The 13,647-nt window shown below is 43.9% G+C and overlaps 1 protein-coding gene across 23 annotated transcripts in view; it reads left to right on the top strand.

Annotated features, from left to right (window-relative positions):
• Positions 1–13,647, top strand: part of Cacna1e (calcium channel, voltage-dependent, R type, alpha 1E subunit) — a 493,980-nt gene that overhangs the window by 179,326 nt on the left and 301,007 nt on the right. For all 23 annotated transcript variants that reach the window (XM_030243929.1, XM_017312578.2, XM_017312848.1 and 20 more), the window contains 2 exons: positions 4,080–4,185; positions 4,950–5,089. In XM_030243929.1, coding sequence (XP_030099789.1) covers positions 4,080–4,185; positions 4,950–5,089 — 246 coding nt within the window. The remainder of the gene's footprint in view (positions 1–4,079; positions 4,186–4,949; positions 5,090–13,647) is intronic.

Below are 13,647 nucleotides of genomic sequence, written 5' to 3'. Positions count from 1 at the left end.
GGTTGAGATCTATCTCCTGGGAGCCAGTGAGCACTTGGTGAGAGTCTCCCGAGTTCTGACAACTGCCAGAGTGGTCACATTCTTGTTCCTACATAAGTGTCTTCTCCATTAGGCCTGGAACTCAAAGAGAACATCGTGTTCTGTCAACCTGCCTGTCCCTGGTGGCCCTCAGATCATATTCATTTGCTTTATGCACGGTGATAAAGGCTCTGGGAAGGGACAGCTGAGAGCAGAGGGGTCTCAGAACACCCCACAGATAGGGCTGTATATTTCTGTAAGACCCCCCCCCCCCACTTCCATTTGCTTCCTGCAGCCTAAGTCTTCCCCAGGCCTGTGCCTGCAGTTGTGAAGGCGAGAGGCTGGCTCAGATGAGAGCAGTTCTGCTTACAAGGCAATGCAAGGCGCGCAACCCTATCCTAGGGCTCTGTTGGCAATCAGAGCCAGCACCATAGCAGCATTAGGTCCACCCTCTGTCTTGCCCCAGCTTTCTCTGCTAAAGAAGGAACTAAACAAATGGCAGGTGTGCGGGCCGAGCCATGCTGCTCAAATTAGCTGTGTTGCTAAGGAAACGAGTCAACTGGTTGAAGGAAGGAGCATTGGGTAAAAGGGATAAATCAATAAGCGAACCTATTTTTATCATTTCCCTAATGATTGTCTTGAAGCAGTTAGACAGGGAAGGGGAAGGGAGAGCCGCAGACACTCTAGTCCTCATTAACGGCTTGGAGGGAGTGAGCAGTGAAGGGGTGTTTGGGAAGGTTGCCAGGAAAGTTTATGAAGTGAGGCCCCTAGTGAGCAGACAGTGAGAGAGAGGGGAAGCTAGCTCCTTTGCAGGCCTGAAGCTCTTTTTTGGTCATGTTCTTCTTTGACTCGGTCTAGGCCTTTGTTCGGCAGCATTTGATCTTCCCTGGATCTTGCACAGGCTTCCATAACCGTCTTCTTTATATTCAGGATTGTGGTGGATTTTGGCATTGGTTTGATTTTCTTTCTCCCTCGAATACATATAGCTTTAATTGATTTTATGATTATAAGTTAATACGTGCTCATTATAACAGTCAGGCAATGGATAAAGGAGTAAAGAGAAAAATGAAAATAACCCTATTACTCAGAGAAAACTCATTATCCTTCTAGCAAAGCCGGGCCCCACCCCCTTCCCTCTCTCTTAACATTAAAGAGAATGTCTGTGCATACTGGCTTTTTTTCGTTTTTGATAGATAATGTATGCCCACAGTATGCAGTACAAAAGTTCAGATGGGGATACTGTGTAGAGAGAATGTAGGATGTCTTTTTATAATGATAACCCAGACTCTGGTGTGCCTGTGCCATCTATGTATTGATTAGTCCCTTATTCATTAAATACCAATCATTAGATACACACTATTCCCAAGCAAAGGGTTGGCCACCAGGAGCAGGCAAAGCCTCTGCCCTCAGTTTCCCAGGCCTTTATGTTTCATTGGTCCCTTCAGACAACCACAGACCCAATGGATTCACAAGAGGCAGAGGCTTATGTAGCTTAAATGAAAAAGAGCTCTTTCCCAGTTCTTCCCAGGTAGGTCCTGGGTCCATGGAGGTGCTGAGTGGGTTTCTGAGCTTGCAGCATGCGTGCGTGTGTGTGTGTGTGTGTGTGTGTGTGTGTGTGTGTGTGCACGTGCTACATGGAAGAGTCAATAAATGTGTCACTCAACTCAGAGATACCAGCCCCTCCTCAACTTGTGATGGCCAATAAAACCTGGTTTTTGTTTGTTTGTGTTTGTTGTTGTTTTAATTAGGGCTCTTAACCACAGTCCCATGAGGGCCAATCCCAAGAGAGATGCTCTGAACAAAGGACTGCCTGGTGAAGCAAGTCTGGAGTGTGCTGTGTACTGCTTCCCACCCCATTGTGTGTGCAGTCACACACTGTGTACAGTAGCATTAAAGGCTCCAAGCAGACCTGCTGGGAAGGCACCTACTTAACTTTACTTAACCCAGGCTTCCCTCATTTATTTGATTGCAACTTTCTGTAGCACTAGTATTTTGTGACCTACATTGTAGAGGCAGCACCCCAGATGCCCTCAGCATCTGCAGCCATTCATCAACGCTGCTTTGGCACACTGTCAGTTTCCTTTCTAGACCAAGTTCCCAGGCAAGGTCAGAAATTCCTCAGCCACCACTTTTGCCTGATTCTCTCTGTCAACAGATTCATCTTGGAATCCCAGGCATCGGCACCAAGCCCAGCAGAGTTTAGCCTGCTCCAGAGTCTTGTGGAATGCTGGGCCCTGGGTTAGCCTTTTGCCACTTTATGTGAAAAGCTCTAGATTAGAGCCAGCTATATGAGAGAGGCATACTCCTTCTGATCCTTGTGTTCTGGTGGCCTTGTCAGGGTGTGAGTTGGGTGGGGACTTGTCCTAAGACAGGGGATGTGCGTGCCAGTGTAGATCCCAGAGGTTGCCCTTAGCTTCCAGAGTTTGAAGCAGAAAGCATAAGAGTCCTTATGGGCTCCCATGCAGTGGCTTCCCTTCCGCTGTGAGGACTTCAGGAAGCATAATAGAATCTGGGGCAGAAGTCCATTTGGAAGTCCAATGAGGCTCATCCATTTTCTAGATCAGGTGGCTGAGCATGAGGAAGCAGAGAATTTCTGGGTTGGGGATGCTGTGTGTGAACTGGAGATGTGTGGGAAGGAAGGACTGCCAGCTGTGGGAGAATGCCTGTGACTCAGGGATCCGTGGAAATGGTGGTGGTGGGGATGAGATGGTACTACCAAATGCTGTGGACTAGAAAAGTCACCTCCTCCTGTGCTGGCCCAAGACCAGAGCAACTGGAGGGCTACTGATGTCTCTGTGCACACTTGGCCACTGCTTGCCACTCTCCAGAGATCCCTAGATACTCATTTGATGCCATTAACACAGGGTTACAGTGGAAATGGGAAGAGGGGCTTTGGGGTACGTTGGGGTGATTGCTGTTCTGTACAAAAGAGGTCTTTAGGCCCTGTGTCCTACACTGGCAACCCCGCTCTGCTCTATGGGGGTGACAGGAGAATGGTCTCTGTCCTTCCCTCTTTGTGAAATACACTACCTTTCTCCCCTGACCCTGAGTTGTGGAATTTGCCAGAGAATAGGTTGAACTGCAAGACTAGTGACACATCTGGCTCGTGTTTGTCATAACAGTAATTACAGAATGAAATCCCAGTCTGCAGGATGACTGGGCCCTGGGAGGGAGTTGGTGTTTCTCTTTTCTAGCCATGGCCCCACCTCCCCTTGAGCTTGCAGCAAAGCCTTGCTTCAGGAGTCAGGGAGCCTGCTTTGAATCATAATTTTTTTGTTTTTGTTTTTCTTCAAAAAGGTAGAGAATTCCTCACTGGTCTTTATAAAAACAGCCGGGGAAAGCTTATATATTTACTCACTGGATTCACAGTTTGGTTTCTAGAGCCTGGACTTTGCCATGGGAGATTCCAACCCATGCTATGCTTTTCTGTTACCTATAAATGCAGGATCTTAGGAGAGAATAAGAAGGGACCATTCTTTCTTTTGGTTTCAGGATGTGTGTTCTGTGTCAGATATTACAGCAGAAGGGAGCTCACATGGGGTAGGGGAATGGTTTCCTTTCCAGGGATTCTGGATTCTTCTTTCCCTCAGTTGATCAGAGGTTCTGGAGAGAAGGGTAACACTAGATGCAATTCTGAAAGGGTAGCAGATAGCCACAGCTTGGTCTTTATTGAGGCCAAAGCTGGTTCTTCTGCCCAGGCACCTGAAGCATGGGAAGAACAGGATTCTTGCTTTTTTCTTCTTCATCAATTTGAAGCCCTGTTTCATTCCTGGATTTATGTTTTATTTCACTCAGTGATTGGATTATCTGACATATACCTAACTCTAATATTTCCTGCCTCCCTCCTTTTCTTAAAGAAAACGCTTCATTTTCACGGAGCAGTCCTAAATGATAATGCCTCTTATGCAAAGGGTCATATGCTATCCTGCCTGCCTGCTTGCTAGTGCAAATCATTCATACTGCAAGGATCAGCAGAAGGAGTTTGTATATGTATGTTCACAGCCATATTAGAGGCTGGATCCCCCCTTACATGAACTTGGTCCTTAACACCTCTGTTTCACGCCATTTGAGTACATGATCCTGGCCACCATCATTGCCAACTGCATCGTCTTGGCCCTGGAGCAGCATCTTCCTGAGGATGACAAGACCCCAATGTCTCGAAGACTGGTATGTGTCTGCTTTCTCTGCCCTTTCTCCTCTGGGTTCCTTTGACTCCCTCCCCCCACTTCCTCTCTCATACAGCTCTGTGAAATCTCTACTCTTTGCTGAGGGACAAGTTAGCAATAAACCCTGCTGGGACTCAGGAGGAAGAGGGCATTGCAAATATGGGGTATATGCATCACATGACAGTCAGGCAAGAAGAAAGGGCAGGCATGTGGGACATTTGCTTCACTCCTCTTTCCCAAGGGACTGTTGGAGTGAGAAGGAACATGGAGGGAGGATGGTGAAAGCCGAGTGTGTTGGTGCTTATGAACTTGCTAAATGCCGACTGACATCCTTATTCTCCTAAAGGAATGAGTCACATGTCTAATGTATTCCTCTAGAAGAGAGGACACAAATTATTTTAAATCTAGACACATGGGCGAGTGGCCACACAAATGATCCAAGCATGAGAACTATGAAGTTTCTAGCTAGAGTATAGACCCAAGAATGGAGAAATAAACTCCTTCTGGGCAATGCTATGCCATCAGGGACTTCCAGGAGAAAAATTCTAATCTCCAGGTGGGACACATCTGTCCATTTCTACAACCCTTTTCCATACTCTGTGTATTCCATGCAGTTTCAGGTCCTCTTGGTGCTTCAGTAACCTAAGCTGTACCCATATAAAAGGCTAGTCATCATGGGTGTACAGGAGAGGGTCAAGGTGTGCCTTGGCCTGTGTCTGACAAAGAATAATTATTCTATTGTTGCTCTGTTCTTCATCCTTGCAGGAGAAGACAGAACCATATTTCATTGGGATCTTCTGCTTTGAAGCTGGGATCAAAATTGTGGCTCTAGGGTTCATCTTCCATAAGGGTTCATACCTCCGTAATGGCTGGAATGTCATGGACTTCATCGTGGTCCTTAGTGGGTGAGTCTTGCTTCTTGCTTCCTTCCTTCTTGCTGTGTGTGTGTGTGTGTGTGTGTGTGTGTGTGTGTGTGTGTGTGTGTGTATGTGTATGTGTGTGTGTGTGTGTGTGTGTGTGTGTGTGTGTGTGTGTGTGTGTGTGTGTTGGGAGGCTCATGGTGACATGAGGTAGCTGGTACAAGGAACACACAGAGGACAGAGATCAGAATGTACAGTAGAAACCAAAGAAAAAGATCAAGGCTGAGAGTCTCCATAGAGCTAGACCATAAAGAAACCATTCTTGGAAGAGTTGGGTGTATGTTGCATTAGATAGAGTCATGGACTCTCAGGGGTGCCTGGTGTCCCATTGTATACTTGCTTGATTGCTCAACACCTAGTTTTCCAGGAAGGAGCCTTTTAACTGAAGCAATCAGCTTGTGCTGGTCTAGGGAAGGGGTCATCCCAAGAGATCAGTCAAAAGATGCTTGGGTGTACTTTCTTTGGGAGTTTGGAGAAGATTCCAACTATGTTTTTCTGAACTAAAAGTTAAGAGAACAGAATTAATGATTTGTAGATTTATTAATGGCATAAAATTGAATCACATGAAAATATTTGATAAGACATTCCTTAGAACTTATTATAGTATATATTGGAACTGCCCTGATGTTATAGGCACATATAGGATGGCGATTCATTTAGGTGAATATTTGCAACATCATTCCTTTGGATATGATGATGAGTGGATGTATGAGGATGATGAGTAGATCCATCATCTGTTGGCAGCAGATGTGATGGGCTTTGGCACTGGGAGTGATAAGAATACTGTCCAGGATTTCTATGGCTTGTGAGTCTTTGAATCCATTGTCTTTCAGGGCTTGCTGGGGAGAATAGTAAACTTGCATAGGTGAGGATTAAGTGCTTGGCATAGATATTTCCATCCTTAGGTGCCCAACTCTCTGGTGAGGACAAGCAAAGACATGGGACACTGAAGAGAGGGATTATGTAGCCACCACTGTGACTGACAAAACACGAGGAAAAAGAAAATGTGTAGGGAGTTTCAAGACTGAGAAGCTGAGCTTGGAAACATGAATCTACCCACTGTCTTCTAACACAGACACAGTGCTCACATTTTTAGCTTTTAGGCCAATTGTAATTGAGTGAAAGAGACGTAGTTAAAGGTATAGTTGATTAGAATACAGCTTACAAGCAGCCAGCCTCAGTATGGGTAGTGGATAAACAGGGCTGAATGTTCATGTTTAGAAAGTATCCAGTGCCTTACAAAAGGATTTTCTGTAGACCATTTTCCAAAAAAAAAAAAAAAGGTTCTAATGCAACATTTTAAATATTACTTAGTATATAAAGTATCACAGAAGTATATTTTCACAGAAAATGTAGCAACTGGAATAATGTTTTAAATGTCTCTAAAATCAGTAAAATATACTGTATTGGAAAAGTCCTAAGTGAGAACTGAGTCATGTTATTTTATTCCATTTGAAATCATATTAGTGTTTGTTCTGTTTTTTCATAATACTTTTACTGATTATTTGTGAATTTCACATCGTGTGCCCTGATCACACTTACTTCTCAGTCCTCCTCTGTCTAGATCCCTACCCTTATGGCCTCCCCTAACCCCACCCCCAAAAGAAGAGAAGAATAAAACAACAACAACAAAAACAACAACAAAACAAGTCCAATTTGTGTTGCTCAAATGCTTGCTGGAGCATGGTCAGACTCCCAGTGGCCAGTCCTTTAAAGAAAACAGGGTCCTTCCCCACCTGTACCCCCACCAAAAGTCTTCAGTTCTTCAAAGTGGAGAGCTGCACTTCAGCATTTTTTATCACATTTTTAAAGAGTTCTCTTTGATGGCTTTCCGTCTAGGCTGTTACTTTTGGAGGGGCTAGGGTTTGTCACAGAAGCCTTCTATGTCCCTCTTTCTCAATTGTTCATCTTCAGTCACCGAAACCACTGCAAAAAAGTAGTTTCCTTGCCCTTTATAGTCAGCAGGAGTGTGGATCATGGACTTTTCACATGGTTTCTAAGGGTAGCATGTTGGGGTGTGTGTGTGTGTGTGTGTGTGTGTGTGTGTGTATGTCATTGGTCCTGCTCAATGTTATATGCACTGAAAACATTTGAAGTTTCTGTTCTAAGCCACTCATTTTATTTTAAACTGTCATATATTGATTTTTAAAAATACAGAAAAAAAACCAGAAGAGAAAAATCCTTGCTGACTGATTAAAAGCAATTTCTGACTTTAAGAGCAATTTCTGGCTTTTATGGCATCTCTTTCCATCCCTTTAAAGCGAAGGGAGCTTTCTTTTGGATGTCTGTAATTTTGCTGCCTTTCTCAATATATGATGAGCATATCACACATCATTCTGTACTCTACTGAAATTTTGTGGTGACTGATGAACACTTTATTAAGTGGATACACACAGCTTGTTGCTTGTTTCTGCTTGTTATTCGACACTTAGATTGCTTTCTTGTTTTTGCTATGATAAATAATTATTAAAGATGCTCTAACATACATCTTTTAGATGCCACACTTTACTAGACAGTTTGACAGGCTGAAGTGCAGTCAGTTCTCTGTATCTTTGGCTTCTGAGCAGACCCAGTCAAGCGTGGATAGGAAATATTTGGGGAAAAATATATCTGTAGTGAGCCTGAAAAGACTTCTCATTCTTATCTCTAGGCCCTAAGCAGTATAGAATAACTAATATTTACATAGTGTTTGTCCTGCATAGTCTTGTAGGTAATGTAGAGATGATTCAAAGCATCCAGAAGGGAGGATGTGCATACAATTTATGCTAGTAACATGACATGTTATATAACATATGTGAGCATGTGTAACCTTCGGCATCCACAGTCTCAGACCCAGTCTCCTTCAGGTATTATAAGACAGTTGTACTTTGCAGGGGGAATCTGGTGGTTCTGGTGTGGGAAGTGGGGACTCTGATGTGTATGGGGAGGTGGAAGACCCTTTCCATCTGACCAGACAAGGGAAGATCAATGTGAACTTTGATAAGGGCTGTCAACACCATTGAAGGAGCAGATTTACGGGAACCAGCCAGGCCCTTTTGCTGCTGTAGCTAAGAAGATGCCTATTCCTCACCTACATTTCCAGGGAGTTCTAGCACTTGGCCAAGTCAACTGTTCTGTGTGTGCTGTCTCACCAGTTTTCTTGGTGGTTTCTCAGACACGGATGGCTCTCTGGGTAACTTTGACTATGGGTACTTCCTAGTTGAACAAACAAGACTTTAAGTCTTGATCCCATCTCACCTCCAGCTCAACATGCAGGAGCTCTTCTCAGCTCACACATAGATGTTTTCCAGGTAACAGTTCACTGTGCTCTTGATTGTTGAGGGCTGAGGTTCCGACCCACTGTAATGGAATGGGTAATTGAACTGTCTGTATTTGTACACTCACCTACCACCTTGCTTTTCTGCTAAGAGGCATACCATCTTTGGAGTCTGCCCATGTCTCAGAATACGAGCATGGCAGTATTGATGGTGTTCTCTTTTTCTCAGTGGTGCATTAAACTAGGGACATTTTTACAATTATGGCATCTCAACTTCAGTTCACATGTTGCAGTACCAACTAGTGAGGTGGGCAGAACAGACTGCAGAGATGGGTTATTCAGTACCCAGGATGTTATATCATTTTCTTACTGTCTCTTGCTTTCTGGTGGAAGATTCTGGGGTTTAGAGAATGCTCTCTGATGCAGGGCTTCTATTTTTAAAGCCCACTCCATGTATCCCCTCTCCTGGCCACACAATCTTCCTTTTTTTTTCTCCTTCTTGACACCTGCATCCAGAGTTATTCCTGCTGACAGCACTTCCTTCCCACCTTGTCTTCAGGTGTCACCTCACATTCTCCTCCTGTGCACAGGGGGATTGACAGTGTTGGAGCATGACACGATACTTCAGGGTTGAGGCTGCATAACATCTTAGTTCTCGGTTCTGGTGGTGGGTGGGGGGCGGGAGGGTCGGGGGCAGGAGGGTGGGTGCTGTAGAATCATACAGCTGGCTCAGCACGAGACCTGTCATCATTAGCCTGCTGCTAAGAAACAAGTATTTTTGGGGGGGGGGACTGGAATCCCTACATTCTGCCTGCCACCCCTAACCTTCCGTAGTATTTTTAGTATCCTTAGACATGTAAGTTGAAGATGTGTATGGTTTAAGTCAGTCATTTAATATATTCACCTATAAACCCATAAAAGGGCTGTCCGAGTCCATTTTCTACTGCTACAGAATATCAGACACTGCGTGTTTTTAATTTTTTTTTAAACAGAAAAGATTTATATCTTACAATTCTGGTATCTGAAAAGTCTTAAGAGATGATTCTGCCATCTGATGAAGCCCTTCTTGCTGTGTCCTCACAGAGCCAATGACATCATAAGCTGAAGAAGAGAAAGAAACTAACCAAGCTCACCCTTTTAGTAGGAGTCTGCTCCTGTCATAAGTAACCAATTCTGGTGATGGCATATAGTCTATGCCATAGGGAGTTGTCTGCATGACCAAATCACCTTAGAAAGGCACCAGTCTTGCTACATCACAGAACCGCTTAAATTTCAACTGGGGCATTTTCAGGGAGACTTTGGATTACAGTAAGGATCTTGTCCTCATTTTCCAGACAACAAAATTGAGGCTCATAGAGGGCATGTGTCTAAACAGCAGACACTATCTAGGACAGTGGTTCTCAACCTGTGGGTTGTGACCCCTTGAGGGTGGTCAATGACCCTGTCACAGGGCTAGCTAAGACCATCAGAAAACATATATTTATATCACAATTCATAACAGTAATAGAATTACAGTTATGGAGTAGCAATTAAATAATTCTATGGCTGGGGCGGGGTCACCACAATGTGATGAATTGTATTAAAGGGTTGCAGCATTAGGAAAGCTGAGAACCACTGATCTAAGAACTTAAGCCCATGTCTTCAGCCTCTAAGCCCGTTCTGCAACATTCTTCCTTCCTTAGTCACCTCTGCTAACTCAAGGCTCTGTATTCATAGATCTCCATAATTCATATTCCTTTGGCCCCCTAGAAACAGTGGATGGAGCATGGCAGGGCTGCAGATCATCATACAAGTGTTTCCAACTCAAAGCGGGAGCTGCAACTGGAGTTTGAAGAGGGCAAGCTCTCCTGTGGCTTTCTGAGGCTTCAGTCTGTGAGCTTGCAATACAGCGCCTTGCTCTATGGCAAAGGAAGTCAGCTCTTGATGTAATAATGCTGTTTGGTGCCTGACAAGTAGATCAAAAGATCCAGCTGACTTCTTTGTGAATTGGCTTGTTTAGACACTCATTCATTCATCCATTTGCTTATTCAACAAGACAAATCTTGTTGACCGAGAAATACCAAATCAGTTTAATTCTCATCTCTGCTGAAACAAACTTTTGTCTGCTACGACGTGGGATCGCTCTTGAATTGGTAATAATTCTGGAGCTTTATGTTTAAACTCTTGTTAGGCCACCTGGAATATTCTATATTACTTAAAATACTATTATATATTAATCTTAACAGGAAGTTATTACCTAAACATATAGAGAATGATAGGAGATGATAAAAACTTAGGCATCTCTAAACCATTTTAAGAGCAAGGAACTGGGAGACATCTGGGCTTTATGACTTTTGTTCATCTCTGTATGCCCAGAGTCTGGTATATAGTTACTGCTTGCAAATTTTGACATATTACTTGTTCCACTACCAAAGTCTTACACCTTCTACAGGATGCAAGAAGAGTGGTGAGCGAGGCCTAGGCCTGGAGCAGTGAGAGACTGTCCTTACACCTTCCCTTTGGTCTCACTGGGATTTGTGTCTACAACTCCATCTGCCTAGCTTATTTTGTTAGGGAAATGAAGCTGAGGGTTTGTACTCCAGGCTAATAAGAAATACTGGGCACTCTGTTCTATCTCCTTGGGAAGTGATCAAAGCCTCTAGAGGAAGCTGGGTTGAATGCAGGGAGAAGCCAGCACTCATTTGTCCTATAACACTGGCATGTAGCTAAACCTGGGCTAAAGCCCACATTCTAAAGGTGATACTTCTAATACGGAAAAGTAGCACCTTAGATAAGAAGTATTAGGTTTAATTATTTTCCCCATGCTATTTCAGGGATGAATAATCTAAGGCACAGAAAATTTTAATAATGTGCTTCTATCCAAGTGAATGCTCTCCTATACACACATTTTAACATCCTACTATTTCAATTACCTGTGGTCAACCACAGCCTGGTGGACACTTCCTAAGTATTGAATGACATTCCCTTCTGAGTAGCATGGTAAGATCTCTGACCATTCCTTACTATCCTGTCAGAGACATGAACCATCTCATTGTCCAGGGTGTCCACAATGCATGTATATACCTGCCCCTCTGATGTCAGGTTTTCCTTTCAAGGTATTGCAAAACCTGTGCTCCAGTGTTCCTTACTTTATTTCATAATGGCCCCAGTTGTGAATGTTGTCATGTTGGCAATTTTTCTACAGTGTGTTTTTGTAACTTGTATTATAATTGTTAGTTAGTCCTATTAATCTCTTACTGTGTCTAAACTATAAAGTAAATGTTATCATAGGCAAGTAGGTATGGAATGTAGAAAAAGTCATGATGTGCAGAATTGTATACTAGCTGTAGTTCTTCATGCTTTCTGGAGGTCCTGGACCAGACCTCCTGTAGGTAAAGAAGGTAGTTCTATATGATAAGCAGAGTTTGAACTCAGTCTGTCTGCCTTTAGTGTCTGGGTTTCTTTTCTGGGCCATTGTATCTTCTGAACTTAGAGATGCTATTAGCATCTTAGGGATGCTCTTCAGCCACTGAAGACATTCAAGCTTCTCTATTTCCTCTGCACATCTTTTGGTTCAGGCCCAGTGGTGAGCTGTACGTTGTTCCTATTACACTTGAGGAATCTTTATTTTCAGTCCTGATGATATTACAGAGCTAGTCTCGAGTATGATCCCATTTGTACTGGCTAGTTTTGTGTCAACTTGACACAGCTGGAGTTATCACAGAAAAAGGAGCTTCAGTTGAGGAAATGCCTCCATGAGATCCAACTGTAAGGCATTTTCTCAATTAGTGATCAAGGGAGAAAGGCCCCTTGTGGGTTGTGCCATCTCTGGGCTGGTAGTCTTGGTTCTATAAGAGAGCAGGCTGAGCAAGCCAGGGGAAGGAAGCCAGTAAGGAACATCCCTCCATGGCCTCTGCACCAGCTCCTGCTTCCTGACCTGCTTGAGTTCCAGTCCTGACTTCCTTTGGTGATGAACAGCAGTGTGGAAGTGTAAGCTGTATAAACCCTTTCCTCCCCAACTTGCTTCTTGGTCATGATGTTTGTGCAGGAATAGAAACCCTCACTAAGACACCATTAAAAACATCAGCTAGGTCAGCACACACTTTGGTGTCATGATGATCAACTGGACAGTGGAGCTATGACCTGTTTGAGTGGATGTGTAGTACAAGTACTGTAGTATTCATGGCTGTCTCTAAACCTTTAGCCTCTGCTAAGGTTTTTGCCACCAGACTCAGACAGGCACTTAAGAGCTATTGAAAAGACTTTGGCGCCTTGCTAGGTGTGGGTAGGATAGGTCACATGTTTCTCACCAGGACAATGAGTCTACATGTCATGAACACTCAGAAGAAGGGCTTCAGACTTGTCTCTTGGGGGAGCTTATTTAAAGAGATAGCACTTAAATAGCACTGAGCTGCACAAAGGGGTAGACATACAAATGCTTGGGGGTGAGGAATTGAGGAGAGAGACAGAGGGCATTCCTAAGAACCCAGTAGTGAGAGACAGTTCTGTAGAGGTCAACAGGAGCCAACCTAATCCATGCAAGAGCATTTATATCAAGCAGCGGAGCCCTGAAGACTTGAAGCTGGGGGGTGGAATCCTACTTCTAACTCTGTTCTGGACACTGCACATGTTTTTTTTTTTTAATTAACCAATCTGATTTATGTATCAATAATATCACAATTTACAAGATGCCAATACAATCATTTCAGAGCCAATTGATAATGATAAAAGCTTTATCCCAATATTTCTAATCTTATGAAGTCATGACTACTTGGGGCTGGAAAACACCACTCTGGTACAGGTCAGCAGCCATCTTGCTTCCCCTTTTTTTTTTTCCATTTTTTATTAGGTATTTCGCTCATTTACATTTGCAATGCTATACCAAAAGTCCCCCATAGCCACCCACCCCCTCTCCCCTACCCACCCACTCCCCTTTTATGGCCCTGGCGTTCCCCTGTACTGGGGCATATAAAGTTTGCGTGTCCAATGGGCCTCTCTTTCCAGTGATGGCCGACTAGGCCATCTTTTGATGCATATGCAGCTAGAGTCAAGAGCTCCGGGGTACTGGTTAGTTCATAATGTTGTTCCACCTATAGGGTTGCAGATCCCTTTAGCTTCTTTGGTACTTTCTCTAGCTCCTTCATTGGGGGCCATGTGATCCATCCAATAGCCGACTGTGAGCATCCACTTCTATGTTTGCTAGGCCCAGGCATACTCTGACAAGAGACAGCTATATCAGGGTCCTTTCAGCATAATCTTGCTAGTGTATGCAATGGTGTCAGCATTTGGAAGCTGATTATGGGATGGA

Source organism: Mus musculus, chromosome 1 (assembly GCF_000001635.26).
Source record: "Mus musculus strain C57BL/6J chromosome 1, GRCm38.p6 C57BL/6J".
NCBI lineage: Eukaryota > Metazoa > Chordata > Mammalia > Rodentia > Muridae > Mus > Mus musculus.
The sequence above is the reverse complement of the archived record's forward strand: the minus strand, read 5'-3'. Positions and strand labels throughout refer to the sequence as shown.